Source organism: Glycine soja, chromosome 4 (genome assembly GCF_004193775.1).
Source record: "Glycine soja cultivar W05 chromosome 4, ASM419377v2, whole genome shotgun sequence".
Lineage (NCBI taxonomy): Eukaryota > Viridiplantae > Streptophyta > Magnoliopsida > Fabales > Fabaceae > Glycine > Glycine soja.
Genome location: NC_041005.1, coordinates 4,445,216 through 4,466,103, shown reverse-complemented (window position 1 = coordinate 4,466,103; position 20,888 = coordinate 4,445,216). Strand labels below are relative to the sequence as shown.

The window sequence follows — 20,888 nt, the reverse complement described above, 5'->3', positions numbered from 1 at the left end:
GATAATTTTTCATGAGATTGAGGTTTCAAAGATTTAATAGATGAATGAGTTAACCCATCGTGGCATCATAAGTTCAGTCGCCCAAAACTGGAAGGGCTATTCAGTTCCCACTCTTCAGGCGTCCTTTACACCATCCCAGAACCAGAGCATTGAATCCAACTCTGCTTATGCAGCCTCACTACGATATGGCCAACACCTTTTATGAGGAACTCACACTTGACGCTTATAACTCATCCACTTTAAGCCCAAACCATAGTGGTCACCAATTCCATCTTCAACACTTCTATCCACAATTTCACCACAACCCACGACACAAACAGCGACATACGCAACAATCTCAAGAGTATCAACATTCTTATCAATTGTGCCAACAACACCCAAATCAATTTCAACCTTCACAGCAACACGAACAACCCCAATATCTTGGAGCATTTGATTATCACCAGCCCCAAGAAGAATCCACAACCACAGTGTCGTTTTGGTAATTCACATTCTCTATATATTAACCCTTTTTTTTTTTTTTGCTATTCTTACACTTTCTTATGTGATTCTGTTTGTGTTGGTATTTCAGGAAAGCATTCAACACGGTGCTCTCTGATGCAAATGGAAACGTCCAAGAGGTAAACGAAAACTTTGGGGAGCTAGAAGCTGTGTACATAAATGCTCGCAATAAAAAAAAGGCTGATTCAACTATTGCCGTTGAAAACACATGTAATGTGGCCAATGTTGGTGTTCCAGTGACAAATGAGTGTCAAATGTTAGCGACGGAAGCAACTGGGGTTGATGGAGTACGAACGAAGAAGGGTAGGAAAAGGAGGAGAAAGAAGAAAGTGGAAGAAGAAATGGGTTTGATGGGTTCATTTTTCAAGAGGTTGGTGAAGCGTGTGATTAAGCACCAGGAGGTTCTTCAGAACAAGTTTCTGGATGCTATCGAAAGAATGGAGAAAGAGAGAGCAGAATGGGAAGAAGGTTGGAGGGTCCGAGAAAGGGAAATTCACGACAGAGAAGCGATAGTGAAAGCACGAGAGCGAGATCTGGCTTCTAAGAGAGACTCTTCCATTGTTTCCAACTTAGAAAAGATAACGGGTCAAAGCTTCGTTCTTGTTTCTTCTGGGAAGAGTAGTCACGAGCAATTATCTACAATAAATGAAAATTGACATCAACGATATGAAAGGTAGACATTCATTCTCTGAGTGATTCAGTAACATTGTTGAATGGTGAATCTTGCAATTTGAGGTACAAAGATGGGATTAGTTCAGTGTTCAGTGAGATTGTGTTGTACATGGACAGCGTCCTATAACAGTTATGTTAACGGATCTTTAAGGAGTTCTTTAGGTTAGTTACAGTTCTTCAGCAATCGGCATCATTTTTGGTTTGCTGATGAAATTTTTAATGGTAGAATTTCACACTGGTTTGTTCTGTTCTGTCTCTTCCATCATATTTCTATTATATTTTTCTTCTTATTCTTATCATTGTTCTCTTTTTCTTCTATCTTTTACACTCAGTTGTTTGTTTTACAGTTCACACACTTGGAAAATGATTGATAAACAATTGGTTAAATAGTCACTTTTATGCATAAATATATAATTCGTTGACAAATGTATCCCTCAAAGATGAAAATATAAAATTTAGTTTTTGAGTATGTAAAAAGTGTGATAAATATAGCCCTAAAATAATCTACTTGATACAAAATGACAAATTTATTACTCAAATGATTGTCATATAATATTTGTTGACTTTTCCTCTGTTCACACACAGCTAACAAAGACATCCTTAAAAGATGAAAATATAAAATTTAGTCTCTGAAAATGTAAAATGTGCAACAAATATATTCGAACGTTAATAGTAGATTGTGACTAATTATTATAATTTTAAAAAAATTTATAATGATTACAACAAAATGATTGAATTAGTAATTTAATATTTTATTTTTAACTTAACTCATCTCAAATAACAAATAAAAGTCAATGTACATTTAAAATTTTAATTTGGTTGTTAATTGAAATTCAGATAATAGAATTAAGGTTAAAGAGGTGAAAGTAAAAAAAAATAGAAAAAATATAATAAATCATTATTTTTGTATTTGCTTTATTAACTTTAAATTAATGATAAAAACTCGTAAATTAAATTGAGTCTAAAAGAAAAAAGAATACTCATTTTATAAACTCGAAAATAATTTTTTTATACTCCTATGCTTGATGAGATGTTCAAGTAAAAAAAAATGTTTATTGTAAAACAATATAATTAAATTAGATCCATAAATAATTTTTAGGAAAAATTGCAATTCCAATGACACTTTTAATTTGTAAAAAACGTTCACCTCCTTTGGAATGATTTTTTTTTAAGATTATGATTTTTTAAATGACGAGTCAATAAAAAATAATTGTGTATGATTTAAAAAAGTTAATTTAAAAATCAACAAACTTTTATTATAATTTGTAATTTGATGTCATTGCATATACTAATAGATATTCATATTTTATTATAAAAAAAATTAAATAAATAGTGTTTGGTTTAATAGAAATAATGATTTTTTTTATCATTTTTCAGTAATTTGTTTTTGTGTTGACAACATTCATTCAAGAGTTAACAATCAAGTGATTGATTTTTTTTGTAATTGAAGAAATGTATGAAGAATTTGTCAAAGCAATAAAAATTCACTTCCATTGATATTATTTTATGCATGTCTCAATTGCTGATGAAACTTAAAAATTATATCACGGAAACAAACACTTACCCATGTGATATACCTCCTCCAAAATTTTGTCACTATCATTATAAATTTTTTCAAATTATAATAATTAATCGCAATTTATTATTAACGTCCTGATGTATTTGTCACACTTTTTATACTCTCGAGGACTAAATTTTATATTTTCATCTTCAAGGGAAACATTTGTCAAAGTAGTGGAAAGGCGAAAAGTCAAAAAAATATTACATGACAATTATGTCTTTATGTTGACAAGTAGAGATAACCATGCTGACAATCATTTCAGTGACAATTTCGTCCATCTGTGTTACGTAGGCTATTTTATTAACGATGATGGACGAAAATTAACGGCCTAATATATTTTTCGTACTTTTTACACTTTCGAAAACTAAATTTTATATTTTCATCTTTCAGGAACATATTTGTCAGTGAATTATATATTTAGAGATAAAAGTGACTATTTATCCTAAATAATTAATGTACTTTTTAATATGGAGAGAGAGTAAAAACAGAAAGAAAATATAATGTAATTTATGATGTGATAGAAGATGAGAAATAAAACAAAAAGGTCTCATATGTTGACAAGCAATTTATGTATATGTATGTTAATAATTTTTATTTTATATTACTATCATATTTAAAGTAAAATGCTTTTCTTAAATTTACGATCTAGATATCACTCGTAGTTGGATCAATCATGAAATAAACAAACCTTTAGTGATTGTTTAGCTTTTTCCTTTACATTTTACATGTATATCATCTTATAGTGATAGTTTTTATAAAGTTTATATTTTCACAACTTTTCATACTTAATATTTAAAAACAAAAGTATTCAACATAAAACTAAAGTATTATAGTACTATTTATTTTAAAAGAATAACACTAAATTTCATTTATATCTCTTGAAATTTCTTGATAATAATTTGATATCCTTTCCTTTTTAACTTTTTCGATAGCCCCTGCTTAAAAGTATATATGTAGTGTAACGCGTCTTCTTGGGTGATATAGGGGACAATATATATTAATATAATGTTTTTGAATAATTAAAAGGATTATTGGGGGAATTAAAAAGGCAACAATATCATGTACATATTCAAGAAATTACAAAGATATAAGTATAATTTGCAAAAAAAAAGAAAAAAAAAAAGAAAGAAAGTAAAGGATGAATACCACTGTAGAATTGAAAATGACTTACCTAAAACTATAATTTATAAATATAAAGTTTTTTTTATAAAAAATTTGATGTGACTTGAAAGTACATTTAAACATATATTTAATAATAAAGCATCTTAAAAAACATAATATAAAAAAAATATTAAAAAAGATAAACAATATTTTTTAATAAGTACATGGCCTTAAAAATTATATTTTTTTTATAGACTAAAACTATACTTGTCTTTAACTAGAGAAAATATTGTTAAAGATGAATAGTATATAATATTGATGACAAAACTTTTTTTAAAATATTAATACAAATATATATTCAGGATTAAAATTAAAGATAATTAATTAAATTAAAATATTTTTTTATTAATTGAACTATGTATTAAATGACGTCTTAAGCTTATATATAAAATAGTAATGGACCAGAGAAATTGGATTTTGGATTTTTGTTTACTCCAACCTTATTGTCTTCCCAAAGCATATATGAAGATATAATATATGATTAATTAAGTTAATTAATCTCTTAATTTTTTTTATATTCTAATTTTTAGTCTCATTTATTTTTATAATTTTTAGTTTTTCATTAATTTTCTATTAGTAGTTGTAGTCTCTTTAATTATTTATTTATTTTATCTATTTTTAGTTTATTATTTATTTTTATCGCTGAAAATTAGTTCATATTAGACCCATTTTTAGTCACTTGTTGTGGTCTTGCATATGACGACGGGGGAGAGGGCGGGGCTGGGGTGGGAGCGCCTTAGGTTAGGGCGGGGTGAAGAGATTTGAGTATAAACTCCGATATCATCGACGACAGATCCTGCACAGAGAAAGAAAAGAAAAATAGGAGGAGAAAAGGAGAGAAGAAGAGAGAAAATAAAAAATAAAATAAAATTATAACAGTGTTATTCCGTGCTTTATAATCAGTCTACACCCAAATCATCTGTATCTTCCATTTAGATATTAATAAATCTTAACGGTTAACAAACTTCCACATGGTACAATCCTTTCTCTAAACTCATGTTCGCACCATGCATACCTATTTTACGGATTTTGAAATCTTGGTTGTCATGGAATACACTGGACCAATTCCATTAGAATTTGATTTTTTTTTTTGTTTACCCAATGCAACAAATATTCTATAAGGAAGTGTTTTTTATTCTTTGTTATTGAGAAATAAATGATCTAATAGAAAGCAAGTTTAGAACATCTTGACAGCTTGAATAAATAGAAGGGATGATTAATTATGCAGAGGAAGTAATTAGAACTTGTAAGTTCTTTTTCACATTTTTTAAGAATTAAAAAAATTGGTTTAAAAATTAGATTGACGTATTTAATTTATGTTATGTTTTTTAAGGGTATTTTAAAAAGGTAAAGTCCCACGTTGTCTATAATAGATTGATTGTATTTTTTGTTGTGTTTTTAAAGCATATTCCAAAAGGCAAAGTTCCGCTTATGCGCGCGTGACGTCTATCCCTGCTAACCAATTGCTTGAGTTGAATTATATTGTTTATATTTTACACACATTTCGTCTTCCTTCTTTTTCTTCAATTTCATTTAGGAAGTATTTCTAAACTAATACTAAGTGACATTCGTTTTTTGTAGTTTCTTGATTTTTCAGGTATTTGCTATGTTAGAAGATACTGTTAAGAGGTTTTGATCAATGTTAGCAACATCTATCATGATTTAGTCTTTTGCAGAGAAATTGATCAAAGTACAATCATCGGTGAATTCGATCTGGAAATGTAGAACTGTTATACCAAAGATGTGCAGCTCTAGAAAAGATTGGAACGATGTATTAACAGCGTATTTACATTCAATTAAAATTCATAAAAAAATTACAAAAACATAAGTTACAGTCGTTAAATTACAAAAAAAGAAGTTAGAATAATAAAATTTTGTAATTTTTTAAATGAATTTTAGCTAATAATTAAAAATGTGTTAGGCAAATACAACCATGCGAATCATATAAAATGAGTTTTATCTTCAAATGCACAAAAATGGATAAAAACAAAAATTACCTTTCATATCATATAAAAGGAAAAAAAATCCATACTCCAAACTCACTTAAAACATTGTAGAATTGGTCTTTCTCTTTACAAGTTTAGTGCAATAGATAACACAATAGATAGCATTATCCATCCCAATAAGAAATACCCAACCACTCTCGTTGGTCCGACATCCTCGGGGTCCTGCCATCAAAAATAGGATTTACTCGAGCAATTAGTGTACTTAAATGTTAAGCTATATGCTGCGACAAAATTCTCTTAATAATGTTTTTAATATTTTATAAATCAAAAATGTATATTTAACGCTATGAAAATATAAAAAAATATTTTATATTTTTCTTTATTTAGCCATATTTGTGTAACCATTAGCAGATTAATAAAACATCTCATTTGAAAGCCACTCTCACTTAGAGTTATGTTTGTTTTTAAGAGGCTCACTTAGAGTTATGTTGACATTTTGTTTATAAAATAGCTTTAGTGAATAAGTATATTAATATTTATTTTCTAACTACTAGAAGATAGATAGAAGAACAAGAGCCACCTACCAGTTGTGGAGGATCTTCTTTTGAAATTTTTGACTGTGTTATGTCAACCTCGAACGGCCAAACGAATTTGTCTGTATTTTCTGCTCTGGCCAAGCTCCAGTCATATATTCTTCTTTCTTCCTCCGATGACAGGATGGTGTATGATTCCTATAGCAGTAAATCAAATCATCATGAACAAAAAGCACAAAAGTAATTCGAATGTGATCATAACTGCATATATATTTATTACTGACTTTGAGAAGTTCCAATTTCTTCTCAAGTTCATCCTCCTCTAAATTCTGACTCTTCAATTCTTGAACCTTGATATTATATGCACCCCCCACCTGTAGAGAGGTTTAAAACTTTAAAATGGCTAAGTAATTAATTACTACTAGCTGAAACAGAAAACTGAATTAAGGTGGTTCCGAGTTCCGAGTTCAGACCAAGTCAAAGGGACATCCTCTTGGAATACCTAGCCTACCATAATGATCTGCATCTGTAATTGCTGCATTCTAAACCACATCTTCATCAATTAAATGCCCTTTTACCCGTATAAATAAAAAAACACATAAAAGGGATATTATATATTGTTTTTTATCCTGGGCTAGAACCCCTTGATATATATAGTAGTTTTTTGAAAAACTTACGTAAGCCACGGAGAATCTTTTCGACGTTAAGAGCAGAAATGAGTGATGATGTTTCTTCTGGAACTTCAATGGAAGTCTCTGAATCTACCTCTGTGCCAGATGTTTCGGCTGAGGAGCTTCTGATGCGTAATAATCTTCTTCGCGGTTTCGCAGCAAAGGCGATGGTACTTGAGAATCCAATTTTTGGTGCTTGATTGGTTGGAATGTTCTTAGCAGGAATACATACTGTGGCAGTGGTGGAGGACACAGCCATTGCTTCACCTTTCTGTGCCACGCACTTGGGCTATGGTATTAATCTATTGTTATCAAATCATACATGCATGGTGGGATAAGGCAACACTTCTTCGCCATTAAAAAGTTATCAATTGTGGATCGTATGAATATTTTATTATCATAAATAAAATCAAGGAATGATTAACCAAAGTTGTCGTTGTAGTATAGTGGTAAGTATTTCCGCCTGTCACGCGGACGACCCGGGTTCGATCCCCGGCAACGGCGATTTTTTTTATTTGGTTTTATCATTTTTTCACAATTTTGCTTAAAAATCAAGCGTTCATTTTGGCTTTCCTAGTTTAGTTACTCCATTCCTAGTTCTCAAGCCGTTTATCTCTTTTGCCACGAGATGTTTTTGTTTTGAGTTGTTGGAATTGATTTTTCTTTCGTACGAATCTCATGTCCTTCTACTTTGGAGGTTTTGAGAATGTCTAAAAGTGGCATTTCTGAAACTTTCCAATATTTCGTTTTAGTGGCCTCTATTATCATACATCCAAATGTGCCTCAATATGTGTTCACTGGAAAACCATATAATTTGAAAAAAGGCGCTAGCTGCTAGCAATTGGGTAAATTGCCCTCTAGAATTAAGTTAATCATAGAGAGATACGTCTAGTTTTCGGAAGCTGATCCTTGAGTTGTGTTGCTTCATAAAAGGTTTAGATGCATATGATAGTTTGTACTATTGTCTCTGAAATGAAGCATAAACGTGAAGTTAAATATCAGGTTGGCACTTTCGCTTAATTCCGTGAATCTAATTTTTTCTCTCATATCAAATTAAGCATCATGACAACTGTGTTTCTACCGACTCATCCAAGTATATTTTTCGTTGCAGTGATGAGTTGATATATCTACATATAATTCGCCATACATCTTTGTGACCCATCCTAGATCAGCAAGTTATAGATTGTTTTATTTTATTTTTCAATTATTTCCAGTGACTATTTATTCAGTTAATTTCTTTATTCCTTTTGATGGTTGTATTACTTCATTTGTAGCATTATATGGGAACGTTCATGTCTACTAATATCCTTTGATTATCTGCTTTACCAATAAAGTTTTATCTTCTACAATAATTGGATTCCACTGTCATTTGCAATAGGACATGGCTTGCCAGTCTTAAGTGAAGAATCTACCCTGGCATCTTCTGATACCGGCAAAAAAATTTGGGTCTCTGATTCTTCACCATCTGAGGTACAATATTCTCATCAATCCATATTCTAAATATTTCTTTACCTGTTAAATTTAGGATCTACAGTGGAATAAACACATCATGACAATGCGAAACTAGTTTACATGTATAGTTTTGAAGGAAGCCTACTTTCTTTAAAGACAGAAGGAGAGTTGATTTTATCAAATTTCCTTAGTAATGTCACTAACTTCATCACAGCATATGACAAGTGAAATTAAATGAAAGCATTAATGGAATTTGGCAGCTCTATAATCATCATGTCCTCGTTAACAGTTTGAAGTGTGTCTCAAAAATCAGTCTGATTAAGTTAAAATCAGTTTAGGAGCTGTTAGTTGTTAGTGGCCATAACAAACTTGTACAGCTGGAGGATATTACCTGATGCATGCATAGTTCCATATATTTAGGTGACCCTTATATAATGTATAGGCTAATGAAAAATTTACAAAATACATGAATAACCCTACTACTATAATCAAAGATAAGTGAGAAAAAATGAGTCAAAAACAAAAGGGACTTGGTATTCTTGGGGACATTCTAGCATGAGTGTTAGGGAAGAGGCATAAGAAGCCAAGGGAAACGCTCCATTGTAACAAAAACTCAATCTTGATTACAAAATATATTGAATTGCTCTCTCTTATGGATGTAGGTTATAAAATCTCCTACAACTCTCACACTACGACACTTCACGTGGTGACACTTCATTCAACATTCTTGTTAGTTAGAACCCTTCATTGATTTGAATCCTCTGTAGGTAGTCCATTTCGAGACCGAGAAAATCAACTCTGTCTGCTTCCAGGATCAATGACTAACCCCATAAACTAACACAAAACTTTTCAACATGTTTTGTCCTCACTCACACATTTTCTGGAAAACTTCCTTGAAGGTCACTCATTCCATAACTACTTCAAGCCAAACATGCTTAATTATGCAGTTCTTACAAAAAAGTATATGTATCTTGTTTGTATAGGTAGTACCAATTAATTCCTTTAAGTCATTCTTAGTTGTACAGTCTTATACTTGTTTAGCCTTTTGGATCTCTCTCATTCTGGTGTGATTCGTCAGGGTGTTACATGCCCACTAATTTTTGTTTGGTTTGTCCCCAAACCCACACCGTATTGGGAGCGAGGTCTGCTCTGATACTATTTGTAACATCCATGATTTTCAACTTCTCAATGACTCTCACACTATAACATTTCACGCGGTGACACTTCACTCAACATCTTTGTTGGTTAGAATCCTCCACTGGTCAGGACCCTCCATAGGTAGTCCTTTTCAAACTTGATAGGCTTAATTGGCAAGAAGTGAGCAGACTTGGTTAGTCAGTCCGCAATTACGCATATGACATCTAGACCCAAATGAGTCTTACGCAAACTCGTCACAAAATCCTTAGAGACTTTTTCCCATTTCCACTCAAGAACTTCTAAAGGTTGCAACAAACCTTAAGCTTTTTGATGTTCAATTTTAACCCTCTAGCATTCTAAACACCTAGATACAAAGCTAGCTATATCTTTCTTCATCCATAACCACTAATACATCTTCTTTAAATCTTGGTACATCTTGGTTATCCTTGGATGTATGGTGAACTTACCCTTATGGGCTTCCTCTAAAATTTTCTCCCTTAGACTCCCTTCCTTAGGTACTACGACACTTTCCTTAAACAACACTAGGCCATCGACAGATAAGGTATAACCTTATTGGTTCACCGATGACTGTAGTTCTTGTTTAAAAGTTGTTCCTTCTTAATTAGGTCTCTAATGTTACTACCAATCTCCAATCTATTCAACTTCATGCTTAATGCATTTTGAGACACATTTAAATTCAAGTCCCTAAAATCCTCTATCAAGTTCATCACCTGCACCATCAAGTTAGACATGAGAAAGGACTTCCTATTAAGAGCATCAACGATTACATTGGCTTTTCCTGGGTGGCACTTTAACTCAAAATCATAATCCTTAAGAAACTTCGTCCACCTCCTCTGTCTCATATTCAACTCCTTTTGGTTAACCAAATATTTAAGGCTTTTATGGTCACTAAAAACCTCAAGTTTTGCACCATACAAGTAATGCCTCCAAATTTTTAAGGCAAAACACCACAGCTTCTAACTCAAGATCATGGGTGGGGTAATTCCCTTATGAGTCCTAAGTTGCCTAGATGCATATACCACCACCTTGCCCTCTTACTTCAACACACATCCTAAACATTGTTAGAAGCATCACAATAAACCAAGGCTCACCAAAGGATCCAGAATAATCAAGATTGGTGATGAGACCAACTGCTTCTTAATCTCCTAAAAACTTCCTTCACATTCCTTATCCCACTCAAAAGGTTTCCTTTTCCTAGTCATCTTGGTGAGGGGTAAAGCTAGTCTAGAAAAACCCTTCATGAGCTTCCTATAGTAACTCGTCAATCTTGGGAAACTCCTCACTTTTATCACTGACTTAGGTTGCGCTCATCCTAATACCGCATCAACCTTACTAGAATCAACTGCCACACCCCTACGAGAGATGGTATGTCCTAAAAACTTCACCTCATCAAGCCAAAATTCACATTTTTTTTGGCTTGAGATATAAGTGTTCATCCCTCAACATCTGCAACACTATCCTCAAGTTTTAGAGTATATTAAGATATTATCTATAAACACCACCACAAAACTATCCAAGAATGGTCTAAAGATTCGGTTCATGTAGTCCATAAACACGGTTGGGGCATTAGTCACAACAAAAGGCATTACTACGTACTCGTAGTGCCCATACCTTGTCCTAAAGGCAGTCTTAGAAATGTCTTCACTCTTGACTCTAATTTGATGATATCTTGACCTTAAGCCTATCTTAGAGAACACTCACGCTCCATGCAACCGATATAGAAGGTCATCTATCTTAGGCAATGGATACTTATTCTTGATAGTCACTTTGTTCAGTTGCCTATAACTCACATAATCTCATGCTTTCATCTTTCTTCTTCACTAAAAGCACTGGCTCTCCCCAAGGACACACACTAGGCCTAGTGAACCCCTTCTCCAACATCACCTCTAATTGTTTCTTGAGCTCACTCAACCCCAGAGGTGACATCCTATAAGTTGCTACTGATACAAGTCCACATCTAGGTACAAGGTCTTTGTTAAACTCAACATCCCTATTTGAAGGTAAACTAGAGACTTCCCCAGGAAAAATATCTTGGAATTTGCACACTACAAGTATAGTCAACACGTCATTTTCAGCCTCTACTTTAGCAGAGAATAAAAGCATGTATCCTTGGGCCCCCTCAACTAAAGACTTAAGGCAGATGACAATACTAACAATGAAATTGGACACAGAAGAATCAATTGACATTGGTTGTTTAGTAATGGAAATAGTTTTATCAGAACAATTTATAACATGATTTGAAGACAACCAATTCATACCAAGTATGACATCCAAACTATACGTAGGCAAGCATATAAGATCAACAAGATAAGACACACCTTGATACGCTAAAGGACAATTAAAACAAGCAATGAAAGTAATTAATTTTTCTTTTGCAGGAGTAGCAACACTTAGATCAAAAAGCAATATTTTTCACACAATCAAGAGATATGAACGAATGTGTCACTCATGAATCAAACAATATAATTATTTATCTTTCTTTAATAAAACCCATACCTTGAATCAAACCGTCAGACTCCTTCACCTTTTCCCCCTGGAGTGTAAAGACTCTCCCCTGGTTCTGTGACCTTGGTTGGGATTGCCCCTCACCCCTGCAACTTTTAGCATAGTGTCCCAGTTTCCCATATTTGTAGCTAGTGGTCTGCATTGCGGGACGCAAATGATCTCCATGAATCAAGCCACAACACTAACATCCGACACCTTTGTCGGTCCTAACTCCTTGCACACGTTTTCCTTTGTTGATGGTGGGCACAGATTGCAACTGCTTTTGAAACTTGTCATCCTTGTTATGAAATTTCTTCCCATCAAAGCTAGTCTTCTCCTTAGATCTCTGAGCATTCACTGCTTGCATTTTCTGCTCTGCTATGCGACACTTGTTCACTAGGGTGTTACATAGGTTATATTGGCTGAATCATGGCACCATGTACATGTGGTGTCATTTTTCCTTATTTCATCTCAGTATTTCTTTGTTTTGCTGTTTACTTGTGTTGTTTTGTGTGTTATTACTTGCACAGGTACTGTGTTGCTCCGTGTGTGTTATTCCTCTTGCAGAAAACTTCACGACCCAATATTTCATAACAAATAGCATTAGCAAAAATCCATTTTCCGTTTTGTAATCCCAACTCCCAAGCAATTACTGGGGTTAGCAACTGCCGGAGTAATCGGCAAGTGACAACACCTAACAGCTACTTCCCGTGGTCATGTATTATTCTGGTATTGTATACCTGCATTTTTTTCAATTTTTCAAATGCCCCTTTACCTCTGTGTCTGTTCTTTCCTGTTTGATGTGCTCTATGAAGGAACTGTATCACAGAATGGTGCAAAGAAAAACAAGCATGCCCTCTTTGCCACACCTACATAATACACTCAAGCTCAGTTTGTTGTATCAATCAAACTTCTAGAATCGTCTTCTGCAGTCATTTGCATATGGGAAGAAAATATTAGACAGGTGTGCTTGAACGAAGTCAATCTTTGGTGGTCACTGCACCCTCCCATCAAGTAGTTAATTTAACTAGAAATATAGATACATTACATGTCTTGTGTGGTTCTCAAAAAGTCACAGAAACACACACAACGCCAATTTGATATTTCTGTTTTAGCGTTAGGAAAATTATTGTCCATTCCGTCCATCTTGTGTTTTTATATTCTTATTAATGGAAGGCTGCTAGAAATAGTTCTCCATTTAGACCATGGACTTTCGAGGGAGCTTATCAACCGCAGACTTCCTGGAGTATGCAGTAATTTTTATTTACCTTGTTGCACTCTTAAAAGGGTAGTGCATTTTTTATGAGATTGATATGAGCTTTCCTGATTGATTCAATTAGTAGTATTAACATTTGAACAATTGAATTTCATCCTACATATTAAAAATGAAATCTATGATTGATAATCTATAATTAAATTCTTAATATAAAGATTGCCATATCATATCTTGTACAGGCTGAACCGGCAGGTATCTCGACACACAGAGAGGTTTTCACTTCCTATATACAACATAATCAAACAAGTCTTCAAATGTAAGAATTTAACTTAAGCCATCTGTTGTGACTAGCAAGGTTTCAAATTTAGACTTCAATAACGGTTCAAAAGAAAGCAAGGACAGTGTGTTATGGTTTTGCTCATAGATTTGTTTTTTCTTATGTATTCTTGCTCTTGTTTCTTTGCAGATGTAATGGCATACACAATTCGTATACCATTCTTTTGTTGGTACATGGGATGGGTTATAGTAAAGCCTGAGACAAATCTTTGCTTGTGACTTCGCTATCATGTAACTAGTAAGTACATTTTCTCTGCACAGCCCAACATCTCCGAACAAATTTAATACCTTCGTTACTTGGGTAAGATTGATTTTAATACAATTAATTTTGAATCAGTCAACATAACTGAAATGTGCGTCCAGAATCATAATCATTGATTTTACATCGGAGCATATATCACAAAAAATAAAAGAAACAGATTATGAGTGATAACTAAATTGGCACAAGTTAAATGAATAACTCGATTCTACTAATATCAATATCCGCAATTAAATGTGTTGGATCTTGACTCAAAATAATCGTTATTTCAGGCTTCAGAATAAAACTCACGTGTACACGGAAGAAAATTCTTATAGTCTCTGAGGTTTTCTGAAGCCGAAAGGTTGAGGATAAATTCTTCTATACTTAAAAAGTATTGTACCGAGTCTTGATTCTACTTCAAAAGTAATGTGAGGATACAAATTTAATTTTCATTTCACGCTATGTTTTGAGGGACCCGGTACAACACTCAAAAAGTATGTAAGAAAACAAGGATGGGAGTGGCTGGAGGCTCTAAACATGCAAAAACAACGACGTGTCAATTAAAAATTAAATCAACAATTTACGATTGTTTTATCAATTTGCTATTTTGCTTCAACCTATTTAAGTTAGGATTCATTGTATTGGATTCATCATGATACATTTGTTGGTATTGTGAATTAAGTTTTGAGGCATTAATTCTGATAATAGTTCATAGTTTTTAACAGACATCTGTGCGGTTCCTTCTATATCACAAACCGTAATCTCTTAGCAGGATCACCCATTAAACATAAACACATTGAACCATGAAGATTAATAAGGAAAATATAAAATAAAGTGCAGCTGGGATATAGATAGTATGCATATAACAGAACCAGTTGCATATAACTTGCATGAAACAAGAAGCTAGAAGAAGAGTGAAAAAGAGAGAGAGAAAATGAAAAGCATTGGAGCATGCATGATTTAAGTTCTCTTAACCGGATCAAAGTTGGAAACCCCAATAACGGCTCCAAATATGGCTGCTAGAACAACCCCACCAGCAAAGATGCTGAGTAGAAAGTTCTTTAGGGAAGGGGAGAACTCATATCCAGCAGCATGAGCCACCTCCGGAACCACCATAGATGCTGTCACAGAAGCTGCTGTGAGTCCGGCAACTGCCTTCTCCTTCAAAGATGCATTGATTTGAGGCTTGGAGTTTGACACTGCCTTCGTGGTGAAGTGGGTCCTCTTTGGTTGGCGTAGGGGTAGTGGCCTGAAGAAGGCTTCGGATGAAGGCTTGTTGTTGTTGGTAACAGAGCTCAGTGACAACGCCATGGGAACAGAAGCTGAAGCCATTTGGGGTGTTGCTTTGGTTGTGCTTACCTGGCTTGGCCTGAAGATTCTGCTCAAGAGATTGGGCTTCAGAAAGTGGACTAAAAAAGATGTAAGGTGTTAACTGGAGATTTTCTGTTGACGTGGCACTTGTAGGTTATCTTACGTGGGATTTTCTTTACCTCGTATTGGGAGGATAAGGTTATCGATCATCTGGAACATCATCCACTTAAGTCAAGAGGGACAATGTTGCTTGTGACATAATTGTTTGGGTTTGAAATATGGGTGAAGAAATATATTGATTAGACATTTAACGGGCTAGAGAAGAAATAATCCTGTCCCAATTTAATTCATAAGAGGAGGAAATAAATTTTTAAAATAGAATAAATAGTTAAATAATTTTAAAATGTGAGATCATCTTAAAAGATGAAAAGTTTATATTTAAGTTCTAAATGTGAAAAAAGTATAATAAATTAATCCTGCAGATAATTTAAAAATAAATTAATTTCAAAATTTTAAAACTTAATATTAAATTGATTTTAATTTTTTTTAAAAATTATTCCTTGAATTTTTCAGTATAATAATAAAATGATATCATAGATTTAACTGTAAAACTAATTTGTTTTACTTTTTTTATATTCAAGAAATAGATCTATATTTTTTGTTTGTCAAAAATAAATTTATCACTGCTTAAGATTTTATTTTCCTCCATTCTTCTCTCCTTTTCTCCCTTAAAAATTGGATTAAATATTGTTATCTAAAATAGAAAAATTGGGTTAAATAGCAATTTTATAAAAATTGTTTCCCTCCCATTATTTCTCCAACAAACACTAAGTAATACATTTTGGATTATGGAAATTAATGATTTTTTTCTCTATAAAAAAAGAAAAGAAAAACTAAAGTAAGAAAATGAAATGAAACACCAAAAGTAAGAAAATGAAATGAAACACCAAAAGTAAGAAAATGAAGAAAGATAAGATAAAAGACCACTATTCCTTTATTTTGTTTGGATAATTTTTTCCATAAACATTTCAAAGAAAAAAAATTAATAAATTTTTCTATAAACTAAAATTAGCTTATGGATAAATTAAATTAAAAAATTTGATATTACTTTCTCAAAAAAATTATTTTTAACTTGTAGAAAATATTATTTCATTTTCCTTATTTTTTTTTATCTAAAAGTGTTTGTCAAAAAAATCTATCCAAAGAAACCCACAAGCTACAAGTTCTTCGTAACAAACCGGTGAAAAAAACCTATCCAAAGGTAGAACATTTGTTTCGCTTACAGATACATTTAGCCTTCTTTTTGGACCTGGGATCTATCGCTTTTACGAGAGCCTCGAAGAGAGAGAGAGGAAATCCAACTATGACAGAGAAAAGAAGCTAAACCTCCATTCAACAGACATCAGAATTATAGCCAGACGCAGAAAGAGTTCAATTGTGGGACGAAATTTTACTTTTACATTGGATCCACTTTAAGGTTCGTATAGTCAAGCATAAGAGTCCTGAATTCATAATTTCACAATCATATCTAGGGAAAAAAAATTTGTTAATACTGTCTGTTAATCAAGGCCCTATATATATACTTTACTAAAGCACCACTCCCAACTATCATGAATTAAATCAACCAAAGAAAAGGTCTGGTGGTATTTGACAGATGAAATGAAACATAGGAGGCACACATGCATGCAGCTGAATCATATATTGAGCAAACTTGAGTTTGATTCAATATGTCTAAGATGAATGCCTTGAGGAAGAAGGTTGTATCTGATATTGAGCTCTTCAAATATTTTCTTTAATTCCATCACCAGTTCAGTTCTTCGCTTGGTTTTCTCCCCAAACTCTTGAAAGTTCATTGTGTGGGTAACATTAAGACCCATCTTAATCTTGTTTACATCTTCAAGCTCCTTCACTACTAAGCCATGATTGGGATGCCAGTATTGTGGATTTCTCTCCAGGTACCTAATTTCATAAAAACACATTAGAACAAAGAAAAGCACAGATATACTACAAGGGCATAACAGAAATGAGAGTTGTTCCAATTTTGGTGACAAATCCCCAGTTATCTTATAAATTTCCTGTGAAGAAAAAATAGGAAAAAATTTGCACACCCCATCCACCCTCCTGTTTGAGATGCACACCTTCACTTGCAACAAGTCTCAACTCTTGATCAAACTTATATGAATCATCTTAATTCACAAGAAAACAACAGAACATGCTCCTCATGGTAATCTTGATTGTACTTCACCAATTTAGATTAGAAAAAATCACAGCAACTAGTGAAAAATTATGGAGGCATGTATTAAAATGTTCATTTTTCCTTTATTAGTTCATACGTCATTGCATTCATGAATGGACAAATAATACTTGGAAGCCACAACCTAAAAATGAAAATGCATTTGATGACTGAAGAATCCACTCATTTACCCATATGGATACATAGCTTACCTCTTTATTTTTTCTTTCAGTTCCCCAATCTTCTCGGCTGGTGTCATAAAATCAATCGAGAAATCTACGCGGTCACCCATATCTGGGCTTCTGTAATAATTGCTAATTGGTTTTGTGGCCAGTAAAGAATTTGGATAATACACCTTTTCATTGTTAAGCTTCAAGAAGACTGTTGTCAATATATTCATTTCTTCAACCAATAGCTGCCAGATGATCAGAAGGCATTAATATGCAAATCTCAAACAAGGAAACAAAATTTAGAAACTATAGATTACCTCAACACCATCAATAACACATCGATCACCAACATCAAATGGATGCATTACAAACACAAAGATGATAGCTTCAAATATGTTCTTGCATGTGTTTCCAAACATGAAAGCTGCAAGTACTAGCTGCGATGAGAGGAATACAAGTACTTTTGTTGTCGCAATCTCCATTAGTAGAAGCCACACAATTATGGTCACCACTACTAGGAGTACTGTCACGAGCTTGTTTAGTTGTTTTACAGCTGTTTTGGTGTCACTCAAGGCATGTGCTAATGCTCTGCGTTCTTGATATACCTTCAACTGAAGAACACAGACATTATGGAGTGAAATGTTAGCAACCAAAACAGAATTTCAGTCCTGCATTATCATGACAAATTTTAGATGAGCACATATAGAAGACCTTACCAACCAGTCTGTTAAGGACTTTCTAGTAATTTGCCCCGTTTCTGCTTCAGCCAGTAGGGGATATACCATTCGCACTTCTTCCTTAATCATGAACCTCCGAAGTTCATCCTCATCAATGTACCTATTCATAATGACAGAACTATTAAGGAGAAACAAGAGTGGTAGATATCACAAAAAAAGAGGAGGACAAATAATACATTTACAAGCAACTAGAAGTTATAGTGCATATATTCTTACGTGCAACCAGGGGCAGCAACATTCCTGAAAATGTAATAGGCAGCAGCAGTTGCTTCCATCTCATTAGTAATCTCTTTATCAGTTTGTTCATTTTCTCCTTCATCGAAACTTTCATCTAGTGCACTAGAGATTGTGGACAGCCCTGAAGTTGTCATTGCATCTACTAAAACCTTCATAGTCCACGCAGAAACTTTCTCTTGTTTCATCCGGTGAAGCTTTGCGATATCAATAGTCTCTTTCTTTGTGCCGCCTTTACCATCTGTACTCCTGAAACTAAAGCGACCAACACTGTATGATGCCCCAACCTTCTCAGCCTCTTCTACAAGTGGAGGTCCAGAGAGATTCTGCAGAATGTACTGATGGAAGAGAGATTCTTGAATTCGATCAAAAAAAGACTTAACGTGGAAATTCGATGCCAAGATTTTTAACAACAATGTCTTCACGAACCACAGGAATGCTCCAATGAGGAGGGAAACAAGAGTCCATGTTACCCCATTCAAAATCTTTGACGCCAATTCAGTTCGGTGGACCCCACGGTTAATCAACAGCACCCATGTGAGAAGAACCAAACCTAGCCAAATGAAGAACTGGACACACTTCTTCAGTCCATGGACAAAATACAGCACCTTTTTCCTCAACAAAAAGTTGGTCTCAATCAAGAAAACCACAATGAGCATGAACCATCTGGTAACCAACATGCCACAAAAGGTCACCATCACAAGCACACACCACCTCCAAAACCCCAAGCCCCAAATCTCGGTCCTTTTAAGTTTTCCAACAGTTAAACTAGCCACCAAGCTACTTGCAATGCACACAAACACAAACCATTCAAACAAAACCTTAACAGTCAGTCTCCTACTACGCATGTTTTTACTCAATTCAACTTTCTTGTAAATGATTTCATCGAAATCCTCCCCGGCCAGCCCGGGAGATGCCATCAGCGGCGTCTTGGGAGTGACCACAGACAGGATGGAGAATGTTCTATTAACAGTCCCAGGTTTGTTGTTGTTATTAGGTGATGCTTTATATGGCGAACCAACAGTCAAATTTTCTTGCAAAGTTGAGGTAGCATTCTCTTCCAAAAGGGTCCCATCAATGGGGTAAGATTGTTCACCAAACCTTGATTTGGGTTTGGAATACACTGACCTTGTGAGTGATTTTCTCCGAGTGAGGATGGCATTGGAAGTGGGAACTTTTGGGGGCTTGTTTGGGCTTGGCATGAACCTTATCTCAGGGGAAGCACAGTTCAAAGGTGGCGACTTTGCAGCAACCTCGTTGTCGTTTAATGCTCTGTGTGGCGAATTCACCCTGCTCTGCTGCTTTGGCATCAAAGATTCAGCACCACCCTCATGTGGAATCGCCACCATCACTTCCCTTTTCTTCTCAGACATGCTTACTTCACCGCCTTTCAGCACCATCCATTCATAACCCTACGCAAAAAAATACAAAGTTGACGAAATTAATAAGTAATCACAAAAAACAAAACACACTGGCACTAGTCTACTAATACACATGTTTTTTTTTGCTTTTTAATATGATTATGGTATATACCAAGAGCAACTTGGACTACGAGTACTAGTACTAGTACTAGACAAAATGATATTCATAAATAAAAGAGCAAAAAAGCAACAAAGGAGACAGATCAGGAAGAGCTGTAACTAGTTATGTTATGTGAGGTAGTAAACAGTGGGTGACAGATAAAGTTGGCTGGCAAAGGTTGATAGATAAAAAAAGTGTAGTTACAAAAAGGGGTGGTTAACGACTAAACGGGGATTGAGGGAGACTATGCTTACATATGATGTGAGTCAAAAACAACGGCAAAGGTTTGGGGGCAAGGACTAAGGAGGCAGACTAATTTGAAAGTATGAGTCTTTGGAGCAGAGAAGATAGCGCAATGGGAATGTGAGAGTGAGTTGCTGTAAGAGGAAACTCTGGTTTTGCGAAGTCCCAGGTCCCAAGAAAGGCCAAATGAAACAGAAACGAAGACTCTATGAATGTAACTAACTAATAAACAAATAGTGGAGCAGGTACTGTTGTTTATTCATAATACCAATAAAACAAATGGTAAGAAGTGTTTAAAGCATGAGTTAAGAAATTACGATACTTTTTTTATTGAAATATATAAAAATATGTTTGTTAATGATTTTTTACGTTTTATAATTAATTTTTTATTTTTTGAATTTTTTAACTAGTGCTCTAACAGCACTTATTAGCAATACCATAATAATAATAAAAGTTACTATTGTTTACTAAACAAACATAATCCATAATCTGAAAATAAAAAAAACA

The 20,888-nt window shown here is 33.9% G+C and overlaps 4 protein-coding genes, 1 long non-coding RNA gene and 1 other non-coding gene across 7 annotated transcripts; 3 read left to right on the top strand and 3 right to left on the bottom strand.

The window, feature by feature from the left end:
* The first annotated feature begins 13 nt into the window (after nucleotides 1-13).
* Nucleotides 14-1,419, top strand: LOC114408075. The gene is made up of 2 exons (XM_028371198.1): nucleotides 14-481; nucleotides 572-1,419. Exons 1-2 carry the CDS (start codon nucleotides 168-170, stop codon nucleotides 1,155-1,157), a joined length of 900 nt encoding a protein of 299 aa, XP_028226999.1. The 5' UTR covers nucleotides 14-167; the 3' UTR covers nucleotides 1,158-1,419.
* Nucleotides 1,420-5,838: 4,419 nt separating this feature from the next.
* LOC114408857 (NAD(P)H-quinone oxidoreductase subunit U, chloroplastic-like) lies at nucleotides 5,839-7,378 on the bottom strand. The gene is made up of 5 exons (XM_028372041.1): nucleotides 7,052-7,378; nucleotides 6,848-6,909; nucleotides 6,659-6,748; nucleotides 6,426-6,572; nucleotides 5,839-6,063 (listed from the first exon to the last, which is right to left on the bottom strand). Exons 1-5 carry the CDS (start codon nucleotides 7,302-7,304, stop codon nucleotides 5,968-5,970), a joined length of 648 nt encoding a protein of 215 aa, XP_028227842.1. The 5' UTR covers nucleotides 7,305-7,378; the 3' UTR covers nucleotides 5,839-5,967.
* A 99-nt stretch (nucleotides 7,379-7,477) lies between these two features.
* TRNAD-GUC lies at nucleotides 7,478-7,549 on the top strand. Its single transcript has one exon. It is a non-coding gene; the product is annotated as a tRNA-Asp (tRNA).
* Nucleotides 7,550-7,708: 159 nt separating this feature from the next.
* Nucleotides 7,709-13,451, top strand: LOC114408856. The gene is made up of 3 exons (XR_003665947.1): nucleotides 7,709-8,047; nucleotides 8,424-8,515; nucleotides 12,670-13,451. It is a non-coding gene; the product is annotated as an uncharacterized LOC114408856 (long non-coding RNA).
* A 1,262-nt stretch (nucleotides 13,452-14,713) lies between these two features.
* LOC114408855 lies at nucleotides 14,714-15,337 on the bottom strand. Its single transcript, XM_028372039.1, has one exon. It carries the CDS (start codon nucleotides 15,262-15,264, stop codon nucleotides 14,893-14,895), a length of 372 nt encoding a protein of 123 aa, XP_028227840.1. The 5' UTR covers nucleotides 15,265-15,337; the 3' UTR covers nucleotides 14,714-14,892.
* Nucleotides 15,338-16,615: 1,278 nt separating this feature from the next.
* LOC114408854 (mechanosensitive ion channel protein 10-like) lies at nucleotides 16,616-20,568 on the bottom strand. Of its 2 annotated transcripts, none has more exons than XM_028372037.1 (6): nucleotides 20,393-20,568; nucleotides 18,600-20,029; nucleotides 18,363-18,483; nucleotides 17,964-18,257; nucleotides 17,689-17,891; nucleotides 16,616-17,202 (listed from the first exon to the last, which is right to left on the bottom strand). In XM_028372037.1, exons 2-6 carry the CDS (start codon nucleotides 20,015-20,017, stop codon nucleotides 16,938-16,940), a joined length of 2,301 nt encoding a protein of 766 aa, XP_028227838.1. In that variant the 5' UTR covers nucleotides 20,018-20,029; nucleotides 20,393-20,568; the 3' UTR covers nucleotides 16,616-16,937. The 2 variants fall into 2 exon arrangements, with proteins under 2 accessions (XP_028227838.1, XP_028227839.1); XM_028372038.1 differs by lacking the exon at nucleotides 20,393-20,568 and adding an exon at nucleotides 20,151-20,376.
* Between the last annotated feature and the right edge of the window lie 320 nt (nucleotides 20,569-20,888).